Source organism: Cygnus olor, chromosome 22, assembly GCF_009769625.2.
Source record: "Cygnus olor isolate bCygOlo1 chromosome 22, bCygOlo1.pri.v2, whole genome shotgun sequence".
In the NCBI taxonomy this organism is placed as follows: Eukaryota; Metazoa; Chordata; class Aves; order Anseriformes; family Anatidae; genus Cygnus; species Cygnus olor.
Window position 1 is genome coordinate 4,100,848 of NC_049190.1, and position 22,978 is coordinate 4,123,825.

The 22,978-nt window shown below is 43.4% G+C and overlaps 1 protein-coding gene across 10 annotated transcripts in view; it reads left to right on the plus strand.

The window, feature by feature from the left end:
- Positions 1–22,978, plus strand: part of GRAMD1B (GRAM domain containing 1B) — a 129,743-nt gene that overhangs the window by 18,689 nt on the left and 88,076 nt on the right. For 2 of the 10 annotated variants that reach the window (XM_040534043.1, XM_040534042.1), the window contains exon 1: positions 16,845–17,710. The exons of 1 other annotated variant lie outside the window; for it this stretch is intronic. In XM_040534043.1, coding sequence (XP_040389977.1) covers positions 17,349–17,710 — 362 coding nt within the window. In that variant the 5' untranslated portion in view covers positions 16,845–17,348. Of the gene's footprint in view, positions 1–16,844; positions 17,711–22,978 lie in introns of those variants that run through there. 7 more of the 10 variants (XM_040534027.1, XM_040534029.1, XM_040534031.1 and 4 more) reach the window with 6 other exon arrangements.

A 22,978-nucleotide genomic window follows, 5' to 3' on the forward strand; every position in this document is an offset into this window, starting at 1 on the left:
GTGCCAGCAGGTCTCACAGTGCCAGTCCTGAAGCAGCAGATGTTTGAATGACGGCCAAAGGGGTCTGCGTGGCTCCTGCTCCGCATGTCTAGGTGACGATCCCCCCTGCTCCTGCCCACGCAGCTTGCCTCCCTTATCCGCCTCTGACAGTCAGGGCTTGTTTCCATGGAGCTGTTTCATCCATACCTTAGAAAACCTTTTTTCTGTTTCCCTATAGACATAATTTCAGGTTTCCATGGAAACCTCTGAGGGAGGACCCAGGGTATCTTAAGAAAGAACTGAATCTTGGTAAGCCCCACTTGTGAATGTATGCTCATAACACACATGATGGCAGTGTTCACTGCCCTATTAGTTGTTCTAACTTATGTTAAATATGGTGAAAAAAGCTTAAGGGACTGTCTGACTTAATAAAGCTCAAACTCTGAAAGTTACAGTTAAAAAAAAAAAAAAGAATTTCAAGCAGTTAACAGAACTGTCACGCTGTGCATAGCTGTAATGACATTTGAGATAAAAAATGAACGGTATCGTGTAATTTCATATCTAGCATCAGCCTTCTAGAAAGATGGAATAAATACTGTAAATCCATAAGCTTTTATTTTTAAACTATTTTAAAATATTTTATAAAATAATATATAAAATTGTAACAATTTAAAAATAATGAAACTAGATCCAAAGCGGAATATTCTTTTTCTTCTAGCTTTTAGTATTCATTTGGGGAGGAGGAACAAAATCAAGTATTCACTATAAATTATGGGAAAGTCGTCAACACCAGCAGTGTTGCGTAATTTCAGGAGAGCCAGGAAGCGGCGATCACTTGTGTTGGAAGCTGCGCAGAGGTCAGGAAATGACTGGGGCTGAAATAGCCGGCTGTGATTCGAGGCGCTGCCTGTGACGGGCTGATGCAAAAGGTCTAGACTGATGGAACTGGTGAGAAAAAGATACAAACCTTGTGTGTGGGGTGGGCGTGTGGAAAGTGCCACGGGTGGATGTGGAGGCAGGTCGCGTGCTGACTGCATCAGGTCTGCTGCATTCTTCTCCTTACCCCTGACCCAGCCAACTAGTTGAACATTGTGTGTGTTTAACAGCAACTCCTGATCTCTTATTTGTGTCAGGATGAATGGTCAAGGATAAGCACGTCCTTCATATATTCTTCGTATATATACCTGCTGTCCCACTGTGCTTCTAGGGTTTTACTTGGTCTGGTTGAGTTGGAGAGGTTTTGTTGCTTGTAGTGACTTCTGGATCACATCCTGTGACTTTAATCTTGAAAGATCTTTTGAAGGATCCTAGAGAAAGAAAAGTTGCCAAAAACTCTCCCAAGAAAATTAGCCCTGGGTACATCTGTCATTTCCGTGACTAGGAATTGTATTTCAGTGGTATTAACCGAGAGGAAGATCGGAGGGTGCTGCTAGTGACTCATAAATAGAGGGTAGACTGGAAAGTTCTGCGAGTTTGGCTGAAGTGCTGTGAGTGTCTGGAGGTGGATTATCAATTACTGCATTAAAGAAACGCCTGAAGAAAAATGATGTGATCCTTGGAAAATGTGGGCCTTCAGTCTTCCATTGCAAAGCTATAGCACTCTGTGTTCTTGTCATTTGCCTTTTCTTGAGTTGAAAGTGACTAATATAGATATGGCCTGGTAAGTGATCAGTTTAACTCCTGTGTGCATTTTTGCTACTTGGATTACCGGCAGCTGTTGATTCACATCGTGAGCTTCAAGTTGCTTTTTGTTCCCTTGTATTGTCACCGCACAAGCTTGAGGATTTCTTTGTCGAGTTCCCTTTATTTTGTGCTCAGACATTTGTTATACTTAGCTTCTAAACTTAGATCCGTGAATAATTTTTAATCTTTTTAATAATCTTAGAATGGTCCTGCATGTACTAAGCTGAGTCCTATGGGAGAAATGACCACTTTTTTTTTTTTTAATTTTAAGGAAGAATCTTGCAGTTTCTTTTGATTTATAGCTTATTAAAACGTGCCCTGGTCACTGAGAGAGAGCCTCTCTCATAGGGACATGCCTGCGCAGATGCGTGTTGCTTCTGGTGGGTGACAGCACAAACGGGTGATGCTTCCTGCTGGGAGCCGTTCACAGAAGCATGCATCTGTGGCTGGACATAAGTGCGTGCTCTGTAGTCATCTCTGCGTGCGTACAAATGGGGCCTGTTTGTACACAACCGCACGTTCGTAGTGGTATAGCTGCAAGAAGGTGCTGAGAGCAGGTCCTCCTGCACAGCAGGGCTTAGCTGTCAGTGTCTTCCTGCATACTGAGCATGCAAACATCACTGTGCCTAATCCTGCCTTCTTCCACGAAGACCAGTGCTATGGGAAAGATCTGATGATCTGGATTAGTGACCATCCGGATATTGAATTTGTGCGGAGAAGAAACAAATGTGTGAAATTAATGAAGCCCCTTTGGAGCCTATACATCCATGCAGTTACAGAACCGTGGGAGAACTCCCATGAACTGAGGACAGCAGCGTTTGCAAGTCTGTATTTAACTCGTCTGTTTATTTTCATAAGCAGCACCCAAGAATGAGGAAAGTTGCCTATGAGTCAGATTCCTGCCGCGCTCCCCTAGTGACTTTGGGGAGCGTGGGGGGAAGCACGTTGAGGACCATCACAGTTCTTACCCATCGCCTCTCCTTTCACGTCTCTTGCTGGTGCTGCTTCCTGCCCTAGGAAGGACGCGCTGCAGGAGAGCTGCCTGCTAGAAGAAGCGACATGTGAGGGCGATCTCGGAGTGTGCCTGTGGGCCCAAGAGCCACCTTACAGCCAGCTGCTCGGTTTCCTTCCGGCCCTTGTGGCAGCTGCTGCGGCAGCAGTCGCTGCTTGCAGTTGCTTTCTGTGCTTGCTGAAATGCCGGAGCAAGCTGTTAACCGTCTGTGACTGCCTTAAGTTTAGGGACGGTGTTATAAATGTGAACTTTATTAGTTGTAGCCTTGTTGTTTGCTCCCTCTGGCTTTGAAACTGCTTTTGAGATAGTGGTGGGAGTGAGGGGGAAGGGAGGGAAAGCCACGGAAGATCCTGCCTGATTCTCATTCTACATTCAGCAGGATTTCCTATGATCCTTGTGATCCTTCCTGCTCCGTTTCCCCCTCCCTCTCCTCTGTCCACATACAAGTCCGTACACTGGGTGCCTTCACTCCAACGCCACTGCAGCTCCCAAAGGTGCTGAAATGAATCCACTGCTGTGTTTTAGAGGCTTCCCTGATGAAGACAGCCACAGAAGACTGCCCGTGCTTGCTGCTGTTCATTTAACCCTGTAAGTGCTGCACTACCATGTGCGTTTCATGCTGGCTACTTGAAATATATACTGTACCAAGTATCTAAGTATTTAAACTTGGGCAATTTTAGTTCAAAGAGCGTCACCTACCAAAAGGGAGAAAAGCGGAAGTAGAGGGTGTGCGACAGTGCGTTTTACACAGGTTTGTTGACTGTAGTTTGTTTTAAGTCAGGCAGTATGGAACAATAAGAGCTTTGTAATTGTGAAAGAAACTACATTAGATGTGGAGTTGTTTGGTAGCGAAATTGGAATGTCAGAGCTATACAGACAAAGCAGCATGGTGTTATGTGCCAAATCTGTGAAACAGTGATTCTTAACAAAAGTGATATTCAGGTGAATTTATTTAAATGCTTCGGTGTACATCAAATGTTTTAAAATATTTGTATTGGAATTGTATTTATATAAATGTGAGATATTTAAGGATTACAGAGTAAGCAATTAGAACTTCTTAGGACAGATGGAATTGCTCAGGAAAATATGAAAAGCAATCTTAAGGATGTCAGTTCATGCATGCACGTGATTGCTATTTAAATGATGTTCCCATCTTTTAGTTGAACTGTGGCCTGTTTGAGTGAAATGGATCGGTTTCTTTTTTAATTATATCTAGCTGTATATTTTTATATATTTTTAATTATATCTAGCTTCTGTCTGGTTTTGTTCTAGATTGCCGAAGTTTTTTTTTCTAGATTTTTCTAGATTGCAATTTTTCTAGATTGCTGAAGTTTTTTTCCTGGGAAGCGTCTTCTCCATTGCGTAGAGACTTATGGCAAAGATTTGACCAAGGATGTACTGCAGGCAGGCCAGAGCTAGGCATAAATCCTTTGCTTCCAGTGTTTTTGTTGCCCTCCTATTTAGTAGATCTCATTGGCTTACACCTCTTAAAGATCATAAAGCATCAGAAGTGGTCTTGGTGGCAGTCTTTGGAGAGCTATGATTTCAGTTATTTTATCCTACCTCAGCTGGTCAGCCTTTGTTGGAATATATCATGTAAGCAAAAGATAATAATCCTCCTGCTAATAGGAGGATTGCTGAAGAGAAGATCAGAATTCACTTACCTGATTCTTAACAGCTTATGATGCTGTGCAGAGCACAGCTGCATGTAATGTTGAGAGGAAATGCTCAAATCTTTTCTGGAGTGCAGCAAGGGATGTCCATGACATGTTGCAGGTAGTTCTTAGTGCTGATCTCTCTGCTGCAGGCAGTGCTGACTTGCACCATCTTCCTGCAATTTGTATAGGCAGCCCTGAGTTTTGTACTCGGTTAAGACTTAAATGTGTGGCATGTAAATTCTGCCTGGTTAATGAGACAGAAAAGTGTCACATCCACCCCTCACAGCTGAGAACAGTCCCACCTGAAACGGAGCCTGTGATGATTCCAGGCTTCTTTGCATCACTGAGGTCAACTGTGGTAGTGGGAAGGAGACAAATCCTGACTCAGCTTGTGTTACTGCATGAGCAGCTGTGATGCTCTCACTGGGCGGACACTGCAACTCTGAGCTCTAATTTTACATCTGTTTCACTTCTCTGTTGATTCCGTTTCTAAAAGTGTTTTTAATAAGTTCTCTGAGATGAGTCAATTGCGGTTTTTCCTTGTTTTGCTGTCCTTAATTTCTTGGTGTAGGTTCATTGGAAAAAATGGCTTGTGTAAGCACCTGCTGAGGAAGTGTTCCTGCTGTGCTCACTTCAGTAGGTATCAAACTCCTGCAGTTGCCTTAAAATACATTTTACGTGGGAAACACCAATGATGCGATGTAGAGTGCTACTCCCAGGGACTTGTGTACGTTCACAAGCTTGGTGCAACTTCTCTGAAGAAGGACTTTTCCTTGAGCTGAGATACAGAACCTCTGTTCTTCACGCACGTGAGTTTGCTTACGTGATGTTAGATTGACAGATGATGATTATTTGTGTGACAAAACCTTCTGGATGTCTTGAGCAGATGCTGTTGAATTTTTACTTGAAGGAGCGAGACCCAGCCTGTTTGCCCATCTGTCTCGGCTTCTGTCTCATTAAGTGTTCTGTATTTTAAACGAAGTGGGTAATCGCCTTGATCTGAGCTGCTGAAGTGTTTTTGTATCTCAGGCAGGCAGCTATTTTTGTAGGTTTTTGTATACCTGATTTGTCTGTCCATCAAAGTTTGGAAAAACAGAATATTAACTATTGCACAGCACTTATTTCCACTGAATGTGAATACCTTGAAGAAGGTACATTAACAGTTATTCTTGTCACAAAAGCTACTTAGTGCAGGAGAACAAATCCCCCTGAAAAATGGTGAAAGTTAGTTCTATAACATAAAACGATTATCTGAAACTCCTATTGAACCACGACTGTGCAGAAATCAAGTACATCAGTACAAAGCACTCCCCAGTACATGCCATGGTTACATTACATGGAAGTTGGTAGAGCTATTTATTAATTTTACCTGTGGTGAAAGCTGAATTTATTATCTTCAATATTTCACTGGGATTCTGATAGTAATTCTCTATAGTGATCTAAGTAAAAGTTTAAAGCATGTGAGTTGCTTTCCAACAAGCTTAAGCCAAGGCATAACTTAAAACCTCAGCTATGTGACTTAGAAGACAACATCTTTGAGTTAAGATGAAAAATGTAACAGATCCAGTCTCTTAGGTAAGAGAAGGAATTTACAGCCATTGGCTTTGGAGGCAGACTAAGTCTTAATGGAAAAGAACGACGACCATCAGGTCCCCAGCCTCTGTCCCAAAAGGTGGAAAGAGATTTGCCTCTTAGTACACTTTTAGTGTTTAAACCAAAAGGTTTACTCTGACAATTATTTGGGAATTGTTTGGCACTTGGCAGTCACACTACTGCTATCAATACCTTTTTAACTGTGCCTAATTATAAAGCCTATTGGTTATTTTAGATCCAAATCAACTACTTACATAAGCTCTGTGCCTTAGATTTAATTACTAGATGTTATTCGCATCAGAGACACTGATTCATCTAAAGTAGGTAATTGCCAGATTCCAGTGTATTAAAGAAAGACATTTATCTCATGCCTTGCTGAGCTTCTGCTTACTGGGGCTTTTTTCTTTGCCATTTAACGTGGGCTTTTTTTCTGACACCTTTACAAAGGTGTCATTGTGCAGTTTAGCCCTCAGCACACTGATGAGAGGCCCAGAAATATTATTGTTAAAAAAAAAAAATCTAATAAATGTCATTGTTCACTTGAAACTAATACTGGTTGGCTGAGGAGTGGGAGTAAAACTGCATGCAGGCAAGAATGAATGGCAGGTATATTTATAACTAATGAAAAGATGCTGTGAGGAACTAAGTATTCATTCCTGCAGAGGTTATTGACTCAAATGCTGATTCGGAGCTGAATAATTTTGTAAGTAAGAGCCAGAACTTTGGAAACTAAATTCACAACTGTAAGATTTTCTCTATTCCTGCTTTCAGATTCTTTTCCAAGGGCAGTGACACTGTTTGCTGGAATTGACTTGTTTCCCTTTCAACTCCCACCACAGGCAGAATTTGACCCTGCGAATGAGATGTTGCTTTGCTTGTAAATTAGTCTTTCAAAACTACTGCATAGCCTTATGTAGAAAAATTAAAACACCTTTTAAGAAAGGTAAAGAGTCTGGGAAATGTCTGGGAATGATACTGTTCCCACATGCATCCATGCATCTTCCTGGTGTCCTATGTCCTTCCTACTTCAAAAACCCTTCTAAAATTAGCAGTGGTTTATATTTTAACATTCAAGAACAGTTTGCTCCAAAGAGGAGCCCTGGATTTGTAGATTCAATTGACTGGGGAAAAAAAAAAAAGTGAGTTGCAGGTGTTTTTGAAAGGTCTGATTCAGTCTGTCAGAGATTTAGCTAGCCTGTAGCAGATACAGGCTGAAGTCCTGATTTGTTTTCCATGGGCTTAGTAATTGCTTTTCACATTTTATCAAGTATTTGTCTTTTGATTCTCATTTGCTTAGCAGAACAAGGAAAGAAGGACCAACTTTCCCTGTAGAATTCAATTTGGGGGTGACAAATAGTTTTAACTCTGTAGAAGGTAGTGAGGAAAGAGGATAAAATCTGGAACGGAATCTTCCTGGTGTGATTTCTTTGACTTTGATTTATACCAGGGATTAGTTTGTTTCTCAGCAAATGCTACATACCAAGTCTTGCACACCTGGCTAGCAAAGCCTGTCTGCACACAGCTAGATCCTTCAGCTTTTTCTATGAATATCTGTCCAGGAAGAGGACTTGCTTTTTATGAGAGACTCTCAGAATAACCCTCTAAACCAGCAAATAGTCTCAGCTCTAGCCATGTATGCTTTGCTGTCTGTATTTCCTCCTCTGGCAGTTTGGTCCTTGACCTTTTAGCACCTGCTCATAAGCTTTTCTCCTCTGTAAGTGAACCTGACCTAATTTCAGAACATCTTGCACTGAGGCAGGACCCATGGGAAAAGCCTTAGTTTCTGTATGAGTGTTGAGACTGCTGATCCTGAAGAACATAAGATGAGCAACTGGAATGTGTGAGGAGAAGCAAATGTCATAAGGGTACAAGAAAATCCTCTTGGGTTATGAAGTTTATGAAGAAATGCTTGTGTGGAGGGGCTCAAATGCAGTTCCTGAGGTGAGTGAACAGACTCCATGGTTAATCCAGATTCCCAGCTCTTGGAGAAAGACTTTCTTATGCTGACTTTGGCAAGCATATCCAGCTTGCCTTAAGCATCCCTAGTTCAGTCCTGACCTGTGGAGCATTGTGATAAATGTCGCTGCTAGCTGGCAAGGCACTCCCCGGCCCTACAAGGCATGTGCCAGCTGTCTGTGGTGCTCAGCGGAGGAAGATCTCAGTGTGGCTTGTAGGGTCTGAAAAGTTTGGCAACCTATAACTCAATGCTCGAAGTGATCTCTCAGGGATTTGTGCTGCTGTCCAATGGTGGACAGATGTCTTAAGGTTAGAGAGATCTGTTGTGGATGGCTGGAATTACGGGCTCTGCACAAGACAGTAATATTTAGCTAGGGATTAAAGTGGCTGGCAACGTGTAACGACAGCTAAGGTCGTTGAACAATTTGAATATTGTGTTGATAGTATTTTCTATGTCCACACAGCATCTTAGAGGCAAGGAACCATTTCAGAAGCAGGCTCTTCAAGGCAGCTGTAGCTGAAGCCAGTCTGTTACGCTGCCTGCAGCTTTCTAGCCACTAGAGAGCAGCAGGGCCCTGCTGGCGCAGGTTCCCCTCGCAGTGGTGCTGTGCTCCTGCCACACCTGGGTTTAAGAGAACCTGTTGTGCTGTGAACATCGAAGGCAGGAGTGGAAACCCGGACCAAGAGTAAAATGCATGTTGTTTCAGGGATTCGTGACACATCAAGAAACATCAGAGTGAATTAGTGATTTGTTCTGTGTACTCCACTGTTCAGATAGTCAGCAAAACAGACCTGTAATGGGAATTCAATATGCTGTCTTTTTAAATTTAGTTAGATGGCACATAAAAGCCTTGTTTAGGAGGTGAGGAAGAAAGGTAGCCCCCTTAGCAAGTAGCTCGTAATTTTCTGTGTGTTAGGTTTGGCTAATACCTTTTATTTTTTTAGGCTGTTTTCTTCTTCGTGTAGATAGTATTCCATGCAATAGCATGACATCCGATTTCTCTTGGCCCTTGGTTTAAGAAGGACTTAGAACGTAGATTCATGTCCTTCCACTTTGTAACTCACCCATGACTGAAGATCCCAGTAAGCATGTGGGAGTGGTTATGAAGTTTGGTAGGAGCTGTTAACAAAGAGGCCAGCAGCAAAGAGCACGTAATTAAAGTAGTCATTGCGATGTTTAATTTGAGAATATTTTCCTGTTATTCACGTCTTCTAAGTCTGGATGTGATAGGAGAAAAACCAGCATAAGATGTAAAAATACAACTGGAGTTATTAACTGTGAATTAAAGCTCAGCAAATAGTGCAATTCCCTGCCCAAATTTCCTAAGGAATAAAACGAAGACAGTAGGATTTGCAATACTTATTCTTCATTTTCACCAAAACAAATGTCCTAGCTCATGAGCAGCCGGATTTCAATGCATGCTTTTGCTACCCTCAAGAAAGAAATCAGCTTCTTGCTTTTCTATTCACCACCTTGAAGAGAATCCTTGCTTTGAACTGCAATTGTTCTTGGTGGTGATGGGCCGTGGAATCTTCAGCTCTGTGGGCTCAGATGAACTCAGGTCTCCTGGACTGTATGCTTTGATTGTCCTGAAGGTGGCCAAGTGATTTATATACTTCCTTAAATTAAACTTCCACAGTTTTAACACATCAGGCAGCTATCTTAATCTCAATTTTATTTGCAAGCAAACTGTGACAAAATGTGAGATGACTTTCTCTGAAGGACAAATGAGAGAAATAGGATTGTGTCCCTGGAACCCTGATACCCAATCTCAGCAACAATCCTAACCCATGTATGCCTCATCTCCCTGGCATTCAGGAAGGGAGGAAAAAAAAAAAAAAGAAAACCTTTTCAGATAGTTCAGCTTACCAGAGACTGTTACACTGGTTGGAATCCCGTGAGAACTGCTGAGACAATTTGCAGGGTATAAAATATGATGTGTGCTGCCAACCCTTTCCTCTGTGTTCTCAGATCGAAGATGCTTGCTGGGTAAGCTCTCATTATAGAAACATAGAAATCGTGATTGTTCAATATTACTATAAAAACCCAGACAGCTGAAGAAGTATCACCTGTTTGATCTTGTTGCTGCTTTCATACTGAAAGGCAAATGAAAGAATAAGAAAACTTTGTTCAGTTTGTGACTGCTGGCGTTTGAAGCCCTGGGACAGGTGAAATGGAGCACAGTGTGGGCACTGTTAGTGGAAGCTTCCCCCCAGAGCACTTGGATCTGATCGTGATCGAGTGCCTCTGCTGAGTTGGTGACCTTGCTTTTCCTGAGCGTCTCAAAACAGTGTAACTGCATGATAATTTGGAGGGAAGATATGAGAAGCAGATTCTTGGCAACTGGGACGTAACCTGGCAGTTACAGGCTGTTTCATTAAAAGATGACCATTGCAGACTGATGATCCTCAGCAGTTGTTAGGAACTAGGTCAGCAAGAGACCCTGTGGCACTTGAAATTCTATGTACGTATACATAAAAATTAGCTTATTTCCAACCTCCAATTAGTAGTGTAACTGTCCTGGTTTTGTCTGGGATAACTGCAGTACTTAGCTGCCTGCTGTCTGCCTGGTTAAGCCACCACTGTAACCTACTTGGTTGCAGCAAAGGCATCGCTAACCTGAGTGAATAAAAATGTAGTAACAGACGCTGCTGGGAAGAGGTAACTGTAGAAGGGAGGCATCTGCTGTCTCTGCACCATCTGTAATGACTGTTTGTAAGATGTATGGAATCTGCTACATTCCTGTAAGTGTGTTCTGCAGGCATTTATCAGCTGTTTCACGCCTGCATATGCATGCTCAGGTAAAACCTATGCCTGAGGGGCATATTCAGAGCATTCTGCTTATGCATGGTAAATGTGGCATGTACTGTGACATTCACTGCACGTGGCAGTGCTTTGGAGCTCTGTGTAGAGCTCTTCCATACTCATTTACTGTAAATAATCTCTACCTCCTGATGCTGCAGATAGCAGTACATCTACTGTCTTATGTGGTCTGTTATGCAAGCAAGAAGCATGTATAAATTTTGTAGGCATACGTGTTCATTGCATCAAGTGCTTATGGCATGAAATACACAAGTAGAAATGGCTGGATATGCATTATATGCTACCTGTGATCGTGCTGTGTGTATGTTGGGGGAGAGAAATGGACTTGCTTCTTTTCTGTAAGAGCAAGTGCAGGATTGTAAGGGTGAATGCAAAGTCAGCTGGACATTTTTCAGTTGTGCATGAAGTAGCTCCCAAATAGCTCTGCTCCAACGGTCTTGAAGAGAAATGACAGTTCTCCTCAGGCGTTTGTGTAATTGAGGAAATGGGCTCTAGCAGCTTTGCTGCTGAAGTTGTGGATAATTGAGATGATGGACAGGAATGGTATTTATAAAGCAATCTCTATATAGTTATTGTAAAATGAGTATACCAGCTGAAGAAAGCTTTTTCTCTCCTGCCATTCAGCGGCTATTGGGAGTTCAGGGCAAGTTTTGGTGGCTTCCATTTGGCCTTGTAGAGAATAAGACTCAAATTTTTTGTCTCTGCAGGCATTCATTTCCTCAGTATTTTTCTAGGGCAAAGTAACGTTCTGCTTCTTGCTCTTTCAGGAGGCAAACGCAGACTAGACAGTTGTGCTTTAGGATTGTTTTTAGTTGTCACAAGACAGAGCAGAAATACTTGGGAGAATTCCACTTCCAACCACGCTGCTGGTACAAGTGAAGAGTTGCAGATAGCACGTCATTTATTCTCTCTGGAATCAGTTTGATTCCTGCATTTCCTATGTCGGAGCCTTGTGAGCGGTCTGTGCTGCAAGCCCCGAGTTTAGGAGTTGCTGCTCGTAGCCAGGCAGAAATCTTTGTTGGAGTCAGGCCATCTAGAAAGCACAAAGTGATACTTGCTAAAGCACTTGGGGTTTTCCTTTGAGTCATGACAGAGGCCCAGGTGGAAAGCAGAGCCACGTAACCTCTCCTTACAGGAAGGGCACGCCGTGTACCTTAGTCTGAGATTCAAGTCTGAGCTCTTCTGAATAGGTAAAGCTGTCCTCTTCTGGACTGATTGCTGTTTAAGTAATTGCATAATCCTTGAATCACGAGAAAAATGACTGACCTTGTGAGAGGCTCAGTCACTGGACTGTTGGGTATTCTGTAAGGAAGACATCTTTTTCCTTTGCGTTTTGCTTGAAAGCTTTTTTTTAGTTTTGCACAGGTGCAAAATGGAAACAAATACCAAACCCTTGCTGTTTGCATTTTGGCTGCATTTGTTTCTCCTTTTGCCTAGTACCACCTCAGATTTTGAGGTCTGTGGCTGTGGTGCTTGCTTTATCAGGGACTGTTTGTGGGCGTTCCTTCAGGCTTTCATCCAGACACTGTGCTTTTCTCCAGGCTGACTGTTAGTGTCAGAGGGAAGGGGCTATTGTAGGTATTTGTCCAAAAACCATGAGTGGTAAAAATTCCAAGAGCATTGCACTTGAACTTAAGCCCCTTGTCTAATTTTTGGTGCCTAAAACAGAAGGGAAAATTAAGTCCATACTGTAACGGTTTATTTGAAGAATTGCAAAAATCAATTTTTTTTTTCTCAGAGGTAGGATGTTCATACTTGCAACATCCAGGTGAATATGTAGTGTAAGCTGCGGAGATCATCATCCTGTGGTGCGCAACGCGATATGCTGCTTAGCTGTGCATGTTTCTGTTCGTCCTGCTTTCAGCTGACAGTTTAACTTCAGTTGCTTGTGTTTGGGTATTGGCTGGGTTGCTGACATGCTGAAAAGCCTGACTGTACTGAGCCCTTGTTAGGCAGTGTGGTTTGGAACTGGGATCTCTGGTGCTGCTTGCGTGTGCTTTAGCAGAGGGAAGCAAGGATTTAATCTAATCTGTACTTGTTCTTTTTGGGGAAAATGAAGTTTAGGTATGTTCTTAGTTTTAATTTTTTTGTCACATCTTTGTAGGCAATGGTTTCTCTTCCCAAGTGGTATGAGGAGTTTTTAGTACATCTGGGGTCCTTAAGCGGGTGTGCATGTTTTTTTTTTTTTTTTTTGTGCAGGTCTGGGTTAAATACAGCAAACTTAACCGGCCTGAGCTAGTGAAGCAGGTATTTTAGCTGAATAGGAAAGAATGCGCTGTTCAGAGACCTTTTGTACTCACAGGCTTGTTCTGTGATTAATGGTGTGTGCTGTGAGCTGTGACCTGTTAGAAAAGTACTGTTACAGGTAGAGGAAATCCAATGAATTTGGAGAGTCCCTTTGATTCCTTTGTATACAACGTGTGTAGTGCATAATAAAAATGCCAAGCTCCTGTGGAAATTAATTCGAACAAGTCACCCTTTGTTTTGCGAGGGACAAAATTTAATCTATTCTAGATCTGGTCTTCTGGATTTATGAGGAGAAATGGGCTTCCTTTTGTGATGCTCAAGTGGTTTGTCTTGAGCCATGTAAGTAGGCAGTGCAAAATGATAATCCATGTCAGTTTTGGATGGTACAGAAAATTGAGGGAAAGGTCCTGAAACCTTTGCCCTGTTGCCATATTCTGATGAAAGATTATTGCAAAGTCATGACGCTGATTTAATTTGCTTTGCTTGCTGATCTTTGGCTCAACTATCCCATCTAATTTGGAGGAAATGCATTATCTGAAGAAATCAACAGTGAAAGGGTTGTCCTAATGCTGGAAAAATAGATGCTGTGCAGTTTGAGTCATGATTGGTGCTTGCTGGATTTCAGATGGCAGCTGAAGAATCTGGGGTTTGCTGCTGTGTATGAGGCCAAAACTTGAATGCCTTAAGTTGAGTGATACTGTTAGCGATAATGTACAGATTAGAGTCTTTCAGTGTTATCACTGACATGGGTATTACTTTTGGGAGGCAAGATACAAATAGACACAGGCTAACCTTTAAGCAGAAAGCCCTGTTGAGCTGAATGCTCTTTCAGCCCCTGCAAGTATTAATAAAATAGCCAGCAAGCAATATGTAAAGTAATAAAACACTTGGGCAAATTCTGTATATTTAATTCTCTTAGGAGAGATTGGATACGACACAACTAAGCCTACTGCAACCCACCTCTGTCCCACGTTGTGAACAATTTCTGACGCCGCCGGTAGAAGCAGGTAGTTGATGTCAGATGATGCAGCTCCAAGCATGGAACTTGGGGATCAGGTTAACCTCCTGTAATGCACTTAGAGCATGTGCGTTCGGTGCGAAGCGCAGCCTGCAAGTATGTGAGTGCCGCTGCTGTAACTGTGGGGCCATGACTTAGCTGAGTCTGAACAGCTGACAGTCGGATTTCATGCTTGGGTTAGGTATGGTAACAGCAGGTGTAAGTGGAATGAGACTAAGCCCTGTTGCAGGGTAAAGGCTAGTAAAATGTGAAATTCCTGGTGGGAAACAATCCAGGCAGCAGTGGCAGTGAAACTGTCCGGACAGGAGTACTTCTACAGCAAGGATCTGGCAACAGCAGCTCTCATGGAAGCAGCCGCCTCGTGCTGTCATTGTGGTTCGCACAGAAATAGTCCTTGATCATGGGTGGTATTTTTCACTCTGTGGGTCAGGTGTTTGAGTGGTCTCTCCTATTACACAGCTTCTGGCTTTTTTTTTCTCAGAGGACAAGACAGGTGGTCAGCATCCTCTCTCCAAAATAAAAATGTCCTGAGAATGTTTGAGCACAAATAAGTGTTGCTTAGTAATCAGTGAGGTACTTGGAATTAAAGGGCTAGTCCCTGTGTGCGGGTACCCAGTCCTAACCCAGCAGATTCCCGTGGCACAGCCCAAGAGAATCATTTGAATCTGTGCAAATGGTGTGGGGAAGGAAGCCCCTGTCTTGCTCATGAGAATTCCAGTCGTGTTCAGCAAGGCTGAGGATGAAGAAATTGTCCTGGCACAGCCATGGCAACAAAAAGCTGACTGGTGAAAGGTGAAAGGGCTGGTTCTGCCTTGCCAAAGAAAGCTCCAAATGCTGCTGTTGCCCAGAGCAGTATAGTGCAAGTCTTGTTCAATAATTAAGTTGGTGGGGATTGAGGGTCTGCAGCATACTCTGTGTGATTTCTTACTGAAACAGGCAAAAATGCCAGCTTTTTGCCCCTGCTAATTGCTGAAATAAGTGCAATGAAGCAGCAAAATCTTGCACAGTGGATAAAATATTTCACAGGAAATCAAACACAATATATGGAACAAAACTTCTTTGATAGCCTCCGAAGGGCTACTGCTCTGGTGGTTGCAATACGTTAACAAGGGTGGGAGATCCTTTTGTGGACGGGGAGGAGATTTAAGGGAAAGAACTTCTGTTCCTACCACCTTTTCCTTCTGCGAAAGCGAAGCAGAAGCAGAAAAGTCCCTTCCCACAGTTACACATAGTCTTGGTTAAGATTTAGGAATGATATTGTGTGGTTTTCAATCCTGGTTGCCTGAGGAGGAGGAAGCTGAAAGTGAGTTCTGTGTGTTGACAGGGGCTGTGGGTTGATGGGGGCAGTGAGGGTACAGGTGGCTTCAGCATGTGAGGTGGCACCAGGTGGCTCAAGGACTCAGGTCCAGGTTTCACATCATCTTCCTCTCCTGTAACATGGAATCAGCTTGTGAGAGGAAAGGGGGATGCAACTCTCCCTGTGCAGGTCTCCAAAAAATAAACCATGGCTTTGTCTATTCTGTAGATGTTTCTTTCAGAATTAACTGTTTTATTTGACTTTTTTTTATTTAAGTGGGTATTTGCGGAAGGTGTTCCGATTGTGTGTGCCAGGTGTATAGATACCAAGATGACAGGCGCTCCAGAAATTGAAGTTTTGCTCAAGCTGTTAACTTACAGGAAAAGCAGAGCAAAATGGCAATAGTAAAATAAGATCTAGCATTTGGGGATTAAAAAATAAAATAAAATTGAACCACTTCCCCCTTGTTCTTGCCATAAGTCTTCCTTTTTTTTGATATGTTCAGTTATATAGGTCCTAGATTCCACAGTTTCTGATGCTCAAAGTTCTTGTGAGGTTTCAAACAAAACTTTGAGGGAACACATGCAAAACAAAATATTTTGGTTTGGGTCAACAAATATTTTCTAACCTGAAACTAGTATTTTTAAAGGTTCAGGCTGTTGAACAATGAAAACCAAAGCATTGCCAGATCGAATTAGATGTTTTTATCTGACAGCACACTTAAATTCACACAGCTGGATTCTAGGCACTCTCTTAAAGAATTTGTGTCACTTCTACCTGAAAATATACCTTAATGCAGTTTCATCCAGGAGCTGCTGAAAAACATAGAGGATCTTGATGGAGAATCACGCTCACACTCACATCCATTCTGTTTTGGTTTCGTCACCAGAATTTTGCAAGGCTGGTTGGAAACTGCTGTTCCTCCCAGTGCATGACCCTCGGTAGAGCCTCCTTAGCATGTGCAGTGCCTGGGAATCTTCCATGTAGCATGTGTATTCATCCCAGTCTAAAATCTGTCCTGCACGTTTAACTGTCTTTGTGGTGTCTTTGTTGGTTCCTGGACCTGAGGCCATTCATCACCCCCTCTGTCATTTTGGAAGCAGCGCTGCCCTCCAAGAACTCCCTTTTGTCAGTTTTCGCTCCCGTGAGCCTGAGCTCCAGCACCAGCTGGCTCCCAGCTCTGGTGCCATCCGCTGCCACTGCCTTGGGAGCTTTTCCTCAAGCCCTCTCCTTCTCTGCCCGTTCTGTGAGCAAACAGTGGGACAAAAAATCCCTAGCCTTGCAAGAAGGCTGGAAGTCCAAGTTCGCTTGTTCCCTCCCCACGCAGGGGGGCTGTCCAAGCAGGAAGGTGGGATGAGGGAAAAGCCTGTCCAATTGGCTGCTACAGAAGTTATTTTCCCTTCTTACCCTTGTCATTCGGTTGATTTGCGACAGCGGCATATTCAGTAATATAAACCCTGTCCCTTGGGATTAAGAGTGCAGTTACACTTGGAGCAGCTGCCTGCACATGTCTTATCCGCTACAGAAAAAGAACATGCTGCTGCTCCTCCTCTTTCCTGATTTTATCAGTATCATTTCTTCCCTCCTCCTTTGTCTCTCTCTGACCTCCTCACAGCTCCACGCCGCTCCATACTTGCTTCGTCTCTTGAGAAGACAACAGCTGAGTTTCCCAGCCCAGGAGGTTTTTTTCTGAACCAACATTAGGCAAAGAGGACAGAAAGCAAAGGAAACAAAATAAAACAAACAAACCTGAAAGTGAGCCAAGCTGTTGCAAGCAACCCTTGTCTTGGTGCTAAACCTACTGCTTTGAGAGACGGGGCAGGGGAGGGACCTTGTTTTGCAGAGAGGGGAAGGACAAAAGAAAATTGAAACTGGCTTCCCTTGTGGCATGTCTGTCCTGAGCACCCCTGCCTGTTAAATGAAAGCACCTGAGCACCAGGAGGCTTCCTGCGTGAGAGGGAGGGCAAGAGCTGGACTGCGTGAGGGAGGGGAAGAGCGAGCTCTGGTTTTTGCGGTGTGGTTTACACAGAGATCAGAGCTAGCGTGCCTGGGGGTGGGAGCAGGAGGAGAAAGGGCATCTGATGCCAGCCGCCAACATGACAGAAACCCTGCAGCTCCCTGCACTGCAAGTCCCAGAGCAGCAGGTGGTGGAGGGCAGCCGTGCCTGGTCCAGTTCGTCCACCCCCACCCTGCGCAGGAAGCGCTTCAAGATGAGGCGGATGAAGAATGTGCAGGAGCAGAGCCTGGAGGCCAGCAGGTATCAGGATTCTCCTTCCTCCAGCAAGGAATACCTGCAGCTCCCCTCCATTGAGATCACCCCGTCCAGTGACGAGGACACCCCCTGGTCCAACTGCTCCACACCCAGTGCCTCCCCGCGGCGCAAGCGCTTCCTCCTCCGGAGGTGGCTGCGTGTGAGAGAGAAGAAGGAGTACAGTGAGAGCAGGTATGTTTTTGGCCACTCTCCCTTCCCTGCTCCCAAAAGAGCCTGTCCCCAGCGGTTAGGGCCTGTTGTTCCCCCACAGGTTTTGGTGGGATTCTCCCAGGAGCTTTGTCCTCACCTAGTGGCTGGAATGGGTAATGTAGTTGTTGGACTTAGTGATGCCAGACCAAATGGCCTAATCCTTGTGCCCAGACAGTGGGCATGATAAGAACAGCAGCGCTAGGATCTGGCCTTGTTTTAGTGGTCCTCCACATCCCTTTTAAAGGCAGTGCAGATCCAGTGGAAAGGACTTGGGTGTGAGTGAGGGAGACTGTCCTTAAAGAATGGGTGGCAAGGCTAACATTGAGGTGTCCTGCAGAGACCCTTGGGAGAGAGTGTGGTGACATCTCTGGGGGGATTACCAGGACAGGGAGTGAAGATGCCAAGCCTTGGTCAGTGTTTATTTTTGCGGTGTTGATATTTATCCCCCGAGCCTTTCTCTGAAGTCCTACACTCACTTGCTGACGTTAGGGCAATGAGGAGGAGATGGAGACATGGCAGCCTTGTGGTTGTTATGTGGGTCTGCGTATCAGGATGTCTGGGTTCAATTCTTGGCTGCTTTCCAGACTTGAAAGTCACTCTGTCTTTTGGCTCAAAAGCAGAGGACGAATAATTCTAAGACCTCCAAGAGCCTGTCAACACAGCAAAATTAATGCCCAGTGAGTTACTGTGTCACCATTTGAAGAAAAAGGTGTGTGTTATCTAACACTGTCCAGGTGCAATTGGTGTCTACATCATAACGTAGTTTACTCCACTTTTAGTGTCAGAGTGGAACAATATACGTCTCGTGAAGGGCCTAAAAACTACAAGACACATTTTTCCATGAGAAATTAGTGCATTATAAGTCTTTACACTAGCTTAGTGCTGACTAATTTTTCTTTTGTTGCACCTTTGTGTGGGTTTATTCCTGAATGTATGTATCACGCTTGTGGTAAAAAAAAAAAAAAAAAAAAAAAAAAAAAAAACAGACGTGAAGTTTCTTATGGCTTCTGCTCCCAGCTTACAGGGTTGTCTCACTGACTCTGTTACCCTAGTATTTACAGGACAGAGCTTTCTTCTGTTATGCCCTTTGAGTATGTGGTAACTTGTCACATGAGTTCCCTCTTGCAAGGTCAATCCGTCATTTTATTAAGTTTTGGGGAAGCTTCAGCAATAAATGCATGCCACCAAGGACTTAGAGCCCTTTCTCAAAGTTAGTACTGAAAAACATTTCTTGGTTGAGGAATATGACTGGCTTTCGCTTAACTGTGGTGATGTCGTGATTCAGGCAATAGCATTGGAAACATGTGAAGGATAATGCATAGGGCATATGCTGAAGTGCCAGAATCACAATTAAGTTCTGAATTTCAACAGAGCAGCTTTTACAGCTGAAGAATTTTCATTTGGGTTTATCGTGAGTGAAAGTGTGAGAGGGCAAGACAGATTTCTTTGTAAATGTGTAAAAAACAACAACAAACAAGCAAAACCAAACCTATGCCACCACCACTTTGTATCTTTATGTACACATGATATTTCCATGGCTGTGCTGACAGCTGTCTCCTTATTAATCTTTCTAAAGATGTTTCTGCCTTAACCTTGGTTATGTTTTTGAAGTGGTGACTGGAAAAAAGCTGAAGCAGTTGATGGATTAGGTGGCATTAACATACCAAAGCCAGCATGGCACCTCCTTTCTTCATAAGTAGCAGGCTCCAAATTGTCCCCTTTGCAACGGAAAACATATGATGTTTTCAAATGGAATTTTTCCCTTCCCAGTCCAGAGGAGAAAAAACATAGATTGCCTGTCAGTGTGTGCTGAGTGTCTGGGCTCAGAGGCAGAGATCATCACTGGGCTTCCAAAAGCTCAGCAGGCATAGAAATGACACAGAACGCGCAGTCTCTGTGGAGAGCTTGTCACGGGAAGAGCGATGAACCCTAAAGGGATTTTGTGTCATTAATTTGAAAGAGATGTAGCAGCTAGTGCTGCGAGGTAAAGCGTACCACACCCTAAGGCTGTTTGTTGTATGTGAAACACTGCTCTAAAATTGCAGGGCAGGGGCTGGCTTTCTGGGAAGCAGATTGATGCTGCCCATCTAATTTCCCCTCCTGAGGACTTGGTCATCTAGAGCACCAGCTCTTTCTTGCTGCTGTTTTATTGTGATGCTGTTCTTAATAGATGACACTTGTCACTTACTGTGCTATTCATTTAAGGGAAACAGACCTGTATGGCTCCTGTGCAGCGGAGGCTGAAGCATTTTGTCTAGTGGTTCCTCCACCAAGCCCTGCACGGTAACGATGTTTGAGCTGTCTAGCTGGTTAATTGCAAGTGCCCTAACCGTGATTCCCAGTGTGGTCAGTGTGCTGTGCATCTTCTGGTAGCAGAGACACGCTGCTAAGTACCTAACTTCCCAAGCTTGTGTTCCCGAGTTTCACCTGGTAAAGTGTGCAGCCATCAGCATGTTTTTCCCATTGGAAAAAATGAATGCTGTTTGCTTCTGACTGCTCCCTCTTCCTAATTGAATTGTTGTGAAGCACTTTTTTTTTTTTTTTTTTTGAGTCTAATAACCTTAACCCTGTCATGGGGCCAGTTTATCTGCCTGTTTGGCAGGGTTTTCCCAGGAGAGCTGGTAGCTGAGAGCAAGCTGTGCACCAGCTGATTCATTCCAGTGATGCATGTGCTGCTCACGCCCCTGAGCAAGAGCAATAGCTTTGTGACCATTAGCATACAGTAAGCATCCAAGTGAATAAACAAATGTTTTTAGGACTTAGAGGCTGTCTGTAATGCTCCAGGTCTGATGAAAGCTGACTGTTTTTTTTTTATCTGGAAACTCTAGCTTATAAAATGTTTTATAACACTGGTTAGTTTTTAATAACCTGGATAATTTTAATGGTTGTTTGCCTACTGGTTCTCTGCAAGCTGTTAGGTGGTTGGTAGTGAGAGCAAAGGAGTATTTCTTTTCATTAAACAGGAGAGGGGGCATGTAAGAGCCTAGCTTGCCTACAACACTGAGCTCTCTTCAAGATGAGGCAGGAGGAAGAAGCCATTTCTCTGATAGATGGTTTTTCCTGTAACTTGTGCTTGTACAAAAGCATGATGATCCAGACTCCATTTGCTCTGGGGGACTCGCGTGGTCATTCAGTAACTTGAATTATTTCAGAAGGGATATAGACAGCTTCATAGCTATGCTCTTTGTCCATTGTTTACTACCCAGTTAATAATAGAAGTTACTTACCTGCATATGGCTTTGTAAAGTATGAATCCTGCACACAAGGGCACAGAACTTGATTGAGGCAGTGCAAGGCTGTCCTCACAAACTGCATCTGGTAGCTTTTTGCTATGCATGCATTATTATGAACGTGCATTATTGATGTGGGGGATGTGTCTATCTGCTTTAACTGATTTATTTACTTAAAGCCACCCTTTCTAGTAATGTCCAGAACTACACATGATTCTTAATGTGTGTAATGCAAGAACTGTTGAGAGAGTAGATGACTTGGGCTCGAAGCACTGTTCTCCTTTTTGCCTTAAAGCTGGTATTGAAATGAAATCCTGTCTGTCTTTTCCCTGGCAGAAGCTGAGAGTAAATAGGTGCCCCCGCACTGCTGTGGCCTGACTTCAACTCTTGTGTGAGTGCTCCCCACCAGCACATGTGTAATAGTTGAGGTGCAGTAAATCGCTTGCTCTTGAACAGTTTGCCATGAGTTATTCATGCTGGGCACAGGTTGTGCTGGTGGTAATCTGAATGTGCCCCACTCCTGTGGGGAAAAAATAAGCCAGAAATCAGAAGATGGAAGAGGTTTCAAAATTACACTTTGCCTGTCATTACTCCTTGCTGGATTTTCTCTCTTGACATGTCCTAGAAGTTGTGCCTTGATGTCTGTAGTCCCTTCCCAGAGCTCCCCAAGATAATTTTTTTCTCCTGTTAGCACTTGTCCAAAAAGCCAAACTCTTGTCAGTTACAATATCCAGAATAGCTTATTAAATATAAAATGTTGGTGCTCTGAATAACATTAAAAATATTGTGGATTTTGTTGGATCAGTATGGAGTTGATTGTTCTGCAGCTCTTGACGCTTCTGAAGATGGATGTATTTGGTTTGGTCTTCTGCAGGAGTTAAGTCCTAAATGACAGGTTCAGCTAAAGGGAAAGGACTTGCCCAAGTCCTAAAATGACTCTAGCATCTTTAACTCAAGCTGTTAAAAAAGAAGTACGTTATTAAAAGCATTTCATCTGATCTGACGAAAGGGTATGTGATGAGGAGACAGAGGTCTCTTGAATTGCCAGACACAAAACCATAGAGGTTTTACAGGAGAAATTTTCACAGTTTATCTGATAGTAGGAACCAGATGCCATGCTGGGTGTTTTTTTCATACTGTTCAGCAACGTGCTTTGTGTGGCTGTTACCGTTCACATTCTCCAGCAGAAAGAGGTAAAATTTCCATCCCTTTTCCTTAAGGAAGAACATTCCTATGCAAAGTCTCTTGGTCAGCTTAGTGAGACACATCAGGTGAGAGGGAACTGCTGATTTGTTGGAACTCATGCAAAAAATATTATAAAGATATCTCAAATATTCTGATTTTTAATAAAAAACAGTCTTGAATTTCAAGTAGTTCATAATGCTTTTGCTTTGCTTACCAAAATTACAATTTAGTCTGGTCTGGAAAAGAATGTTAATCTTTTTCCTTCCACACCCAGGTAAAATACTGTGGAGCTTTCTAGAGGAAAAACCTCTCATGAATGCCTGAGATAGTGCTGTTTCTTCCCCCTCCCCTAAATAACTGCTAAAGGTGAAAGATAAATATCAAAAGCTACAAGAGTAATGGCTGTAGAGCTTCTCACATCATGGAAGGGCTGTGGAAATGCAAATAGTGCTTGTGTTCTCACCTTTGGGAAGGCTGCTGGCTGGAGGTGGCATCGGTGACAGCATTTACTGACTCGGAAGAAGGACTTGAGGATGGGAAACTGTTCGAGCCCCACGCTGCTTGTGGCTGAGAGGAAGACCAGGGTGGCTTGGTGGCCTGAGGTTTTGTTCGTTCCATGCCATGTAATTGCTGAGAACTTGCAAAAATGAGTACTTCTGCCAATGGTTTTTTCTCAGGTTGTCTGGTTTTTAGAAACTTCCATGTTTCAGTTTTAGGCCCAAGAGGAAGTGGGGCTCCTGTCTGAAACACCAGGCTGCGGCAGGGAGCGCTGTGCGTGCTGCTCGGAGCTGCCAGCCTGTGTTGGCTTTATCACTTCTGTCAAAATTCATGTTGA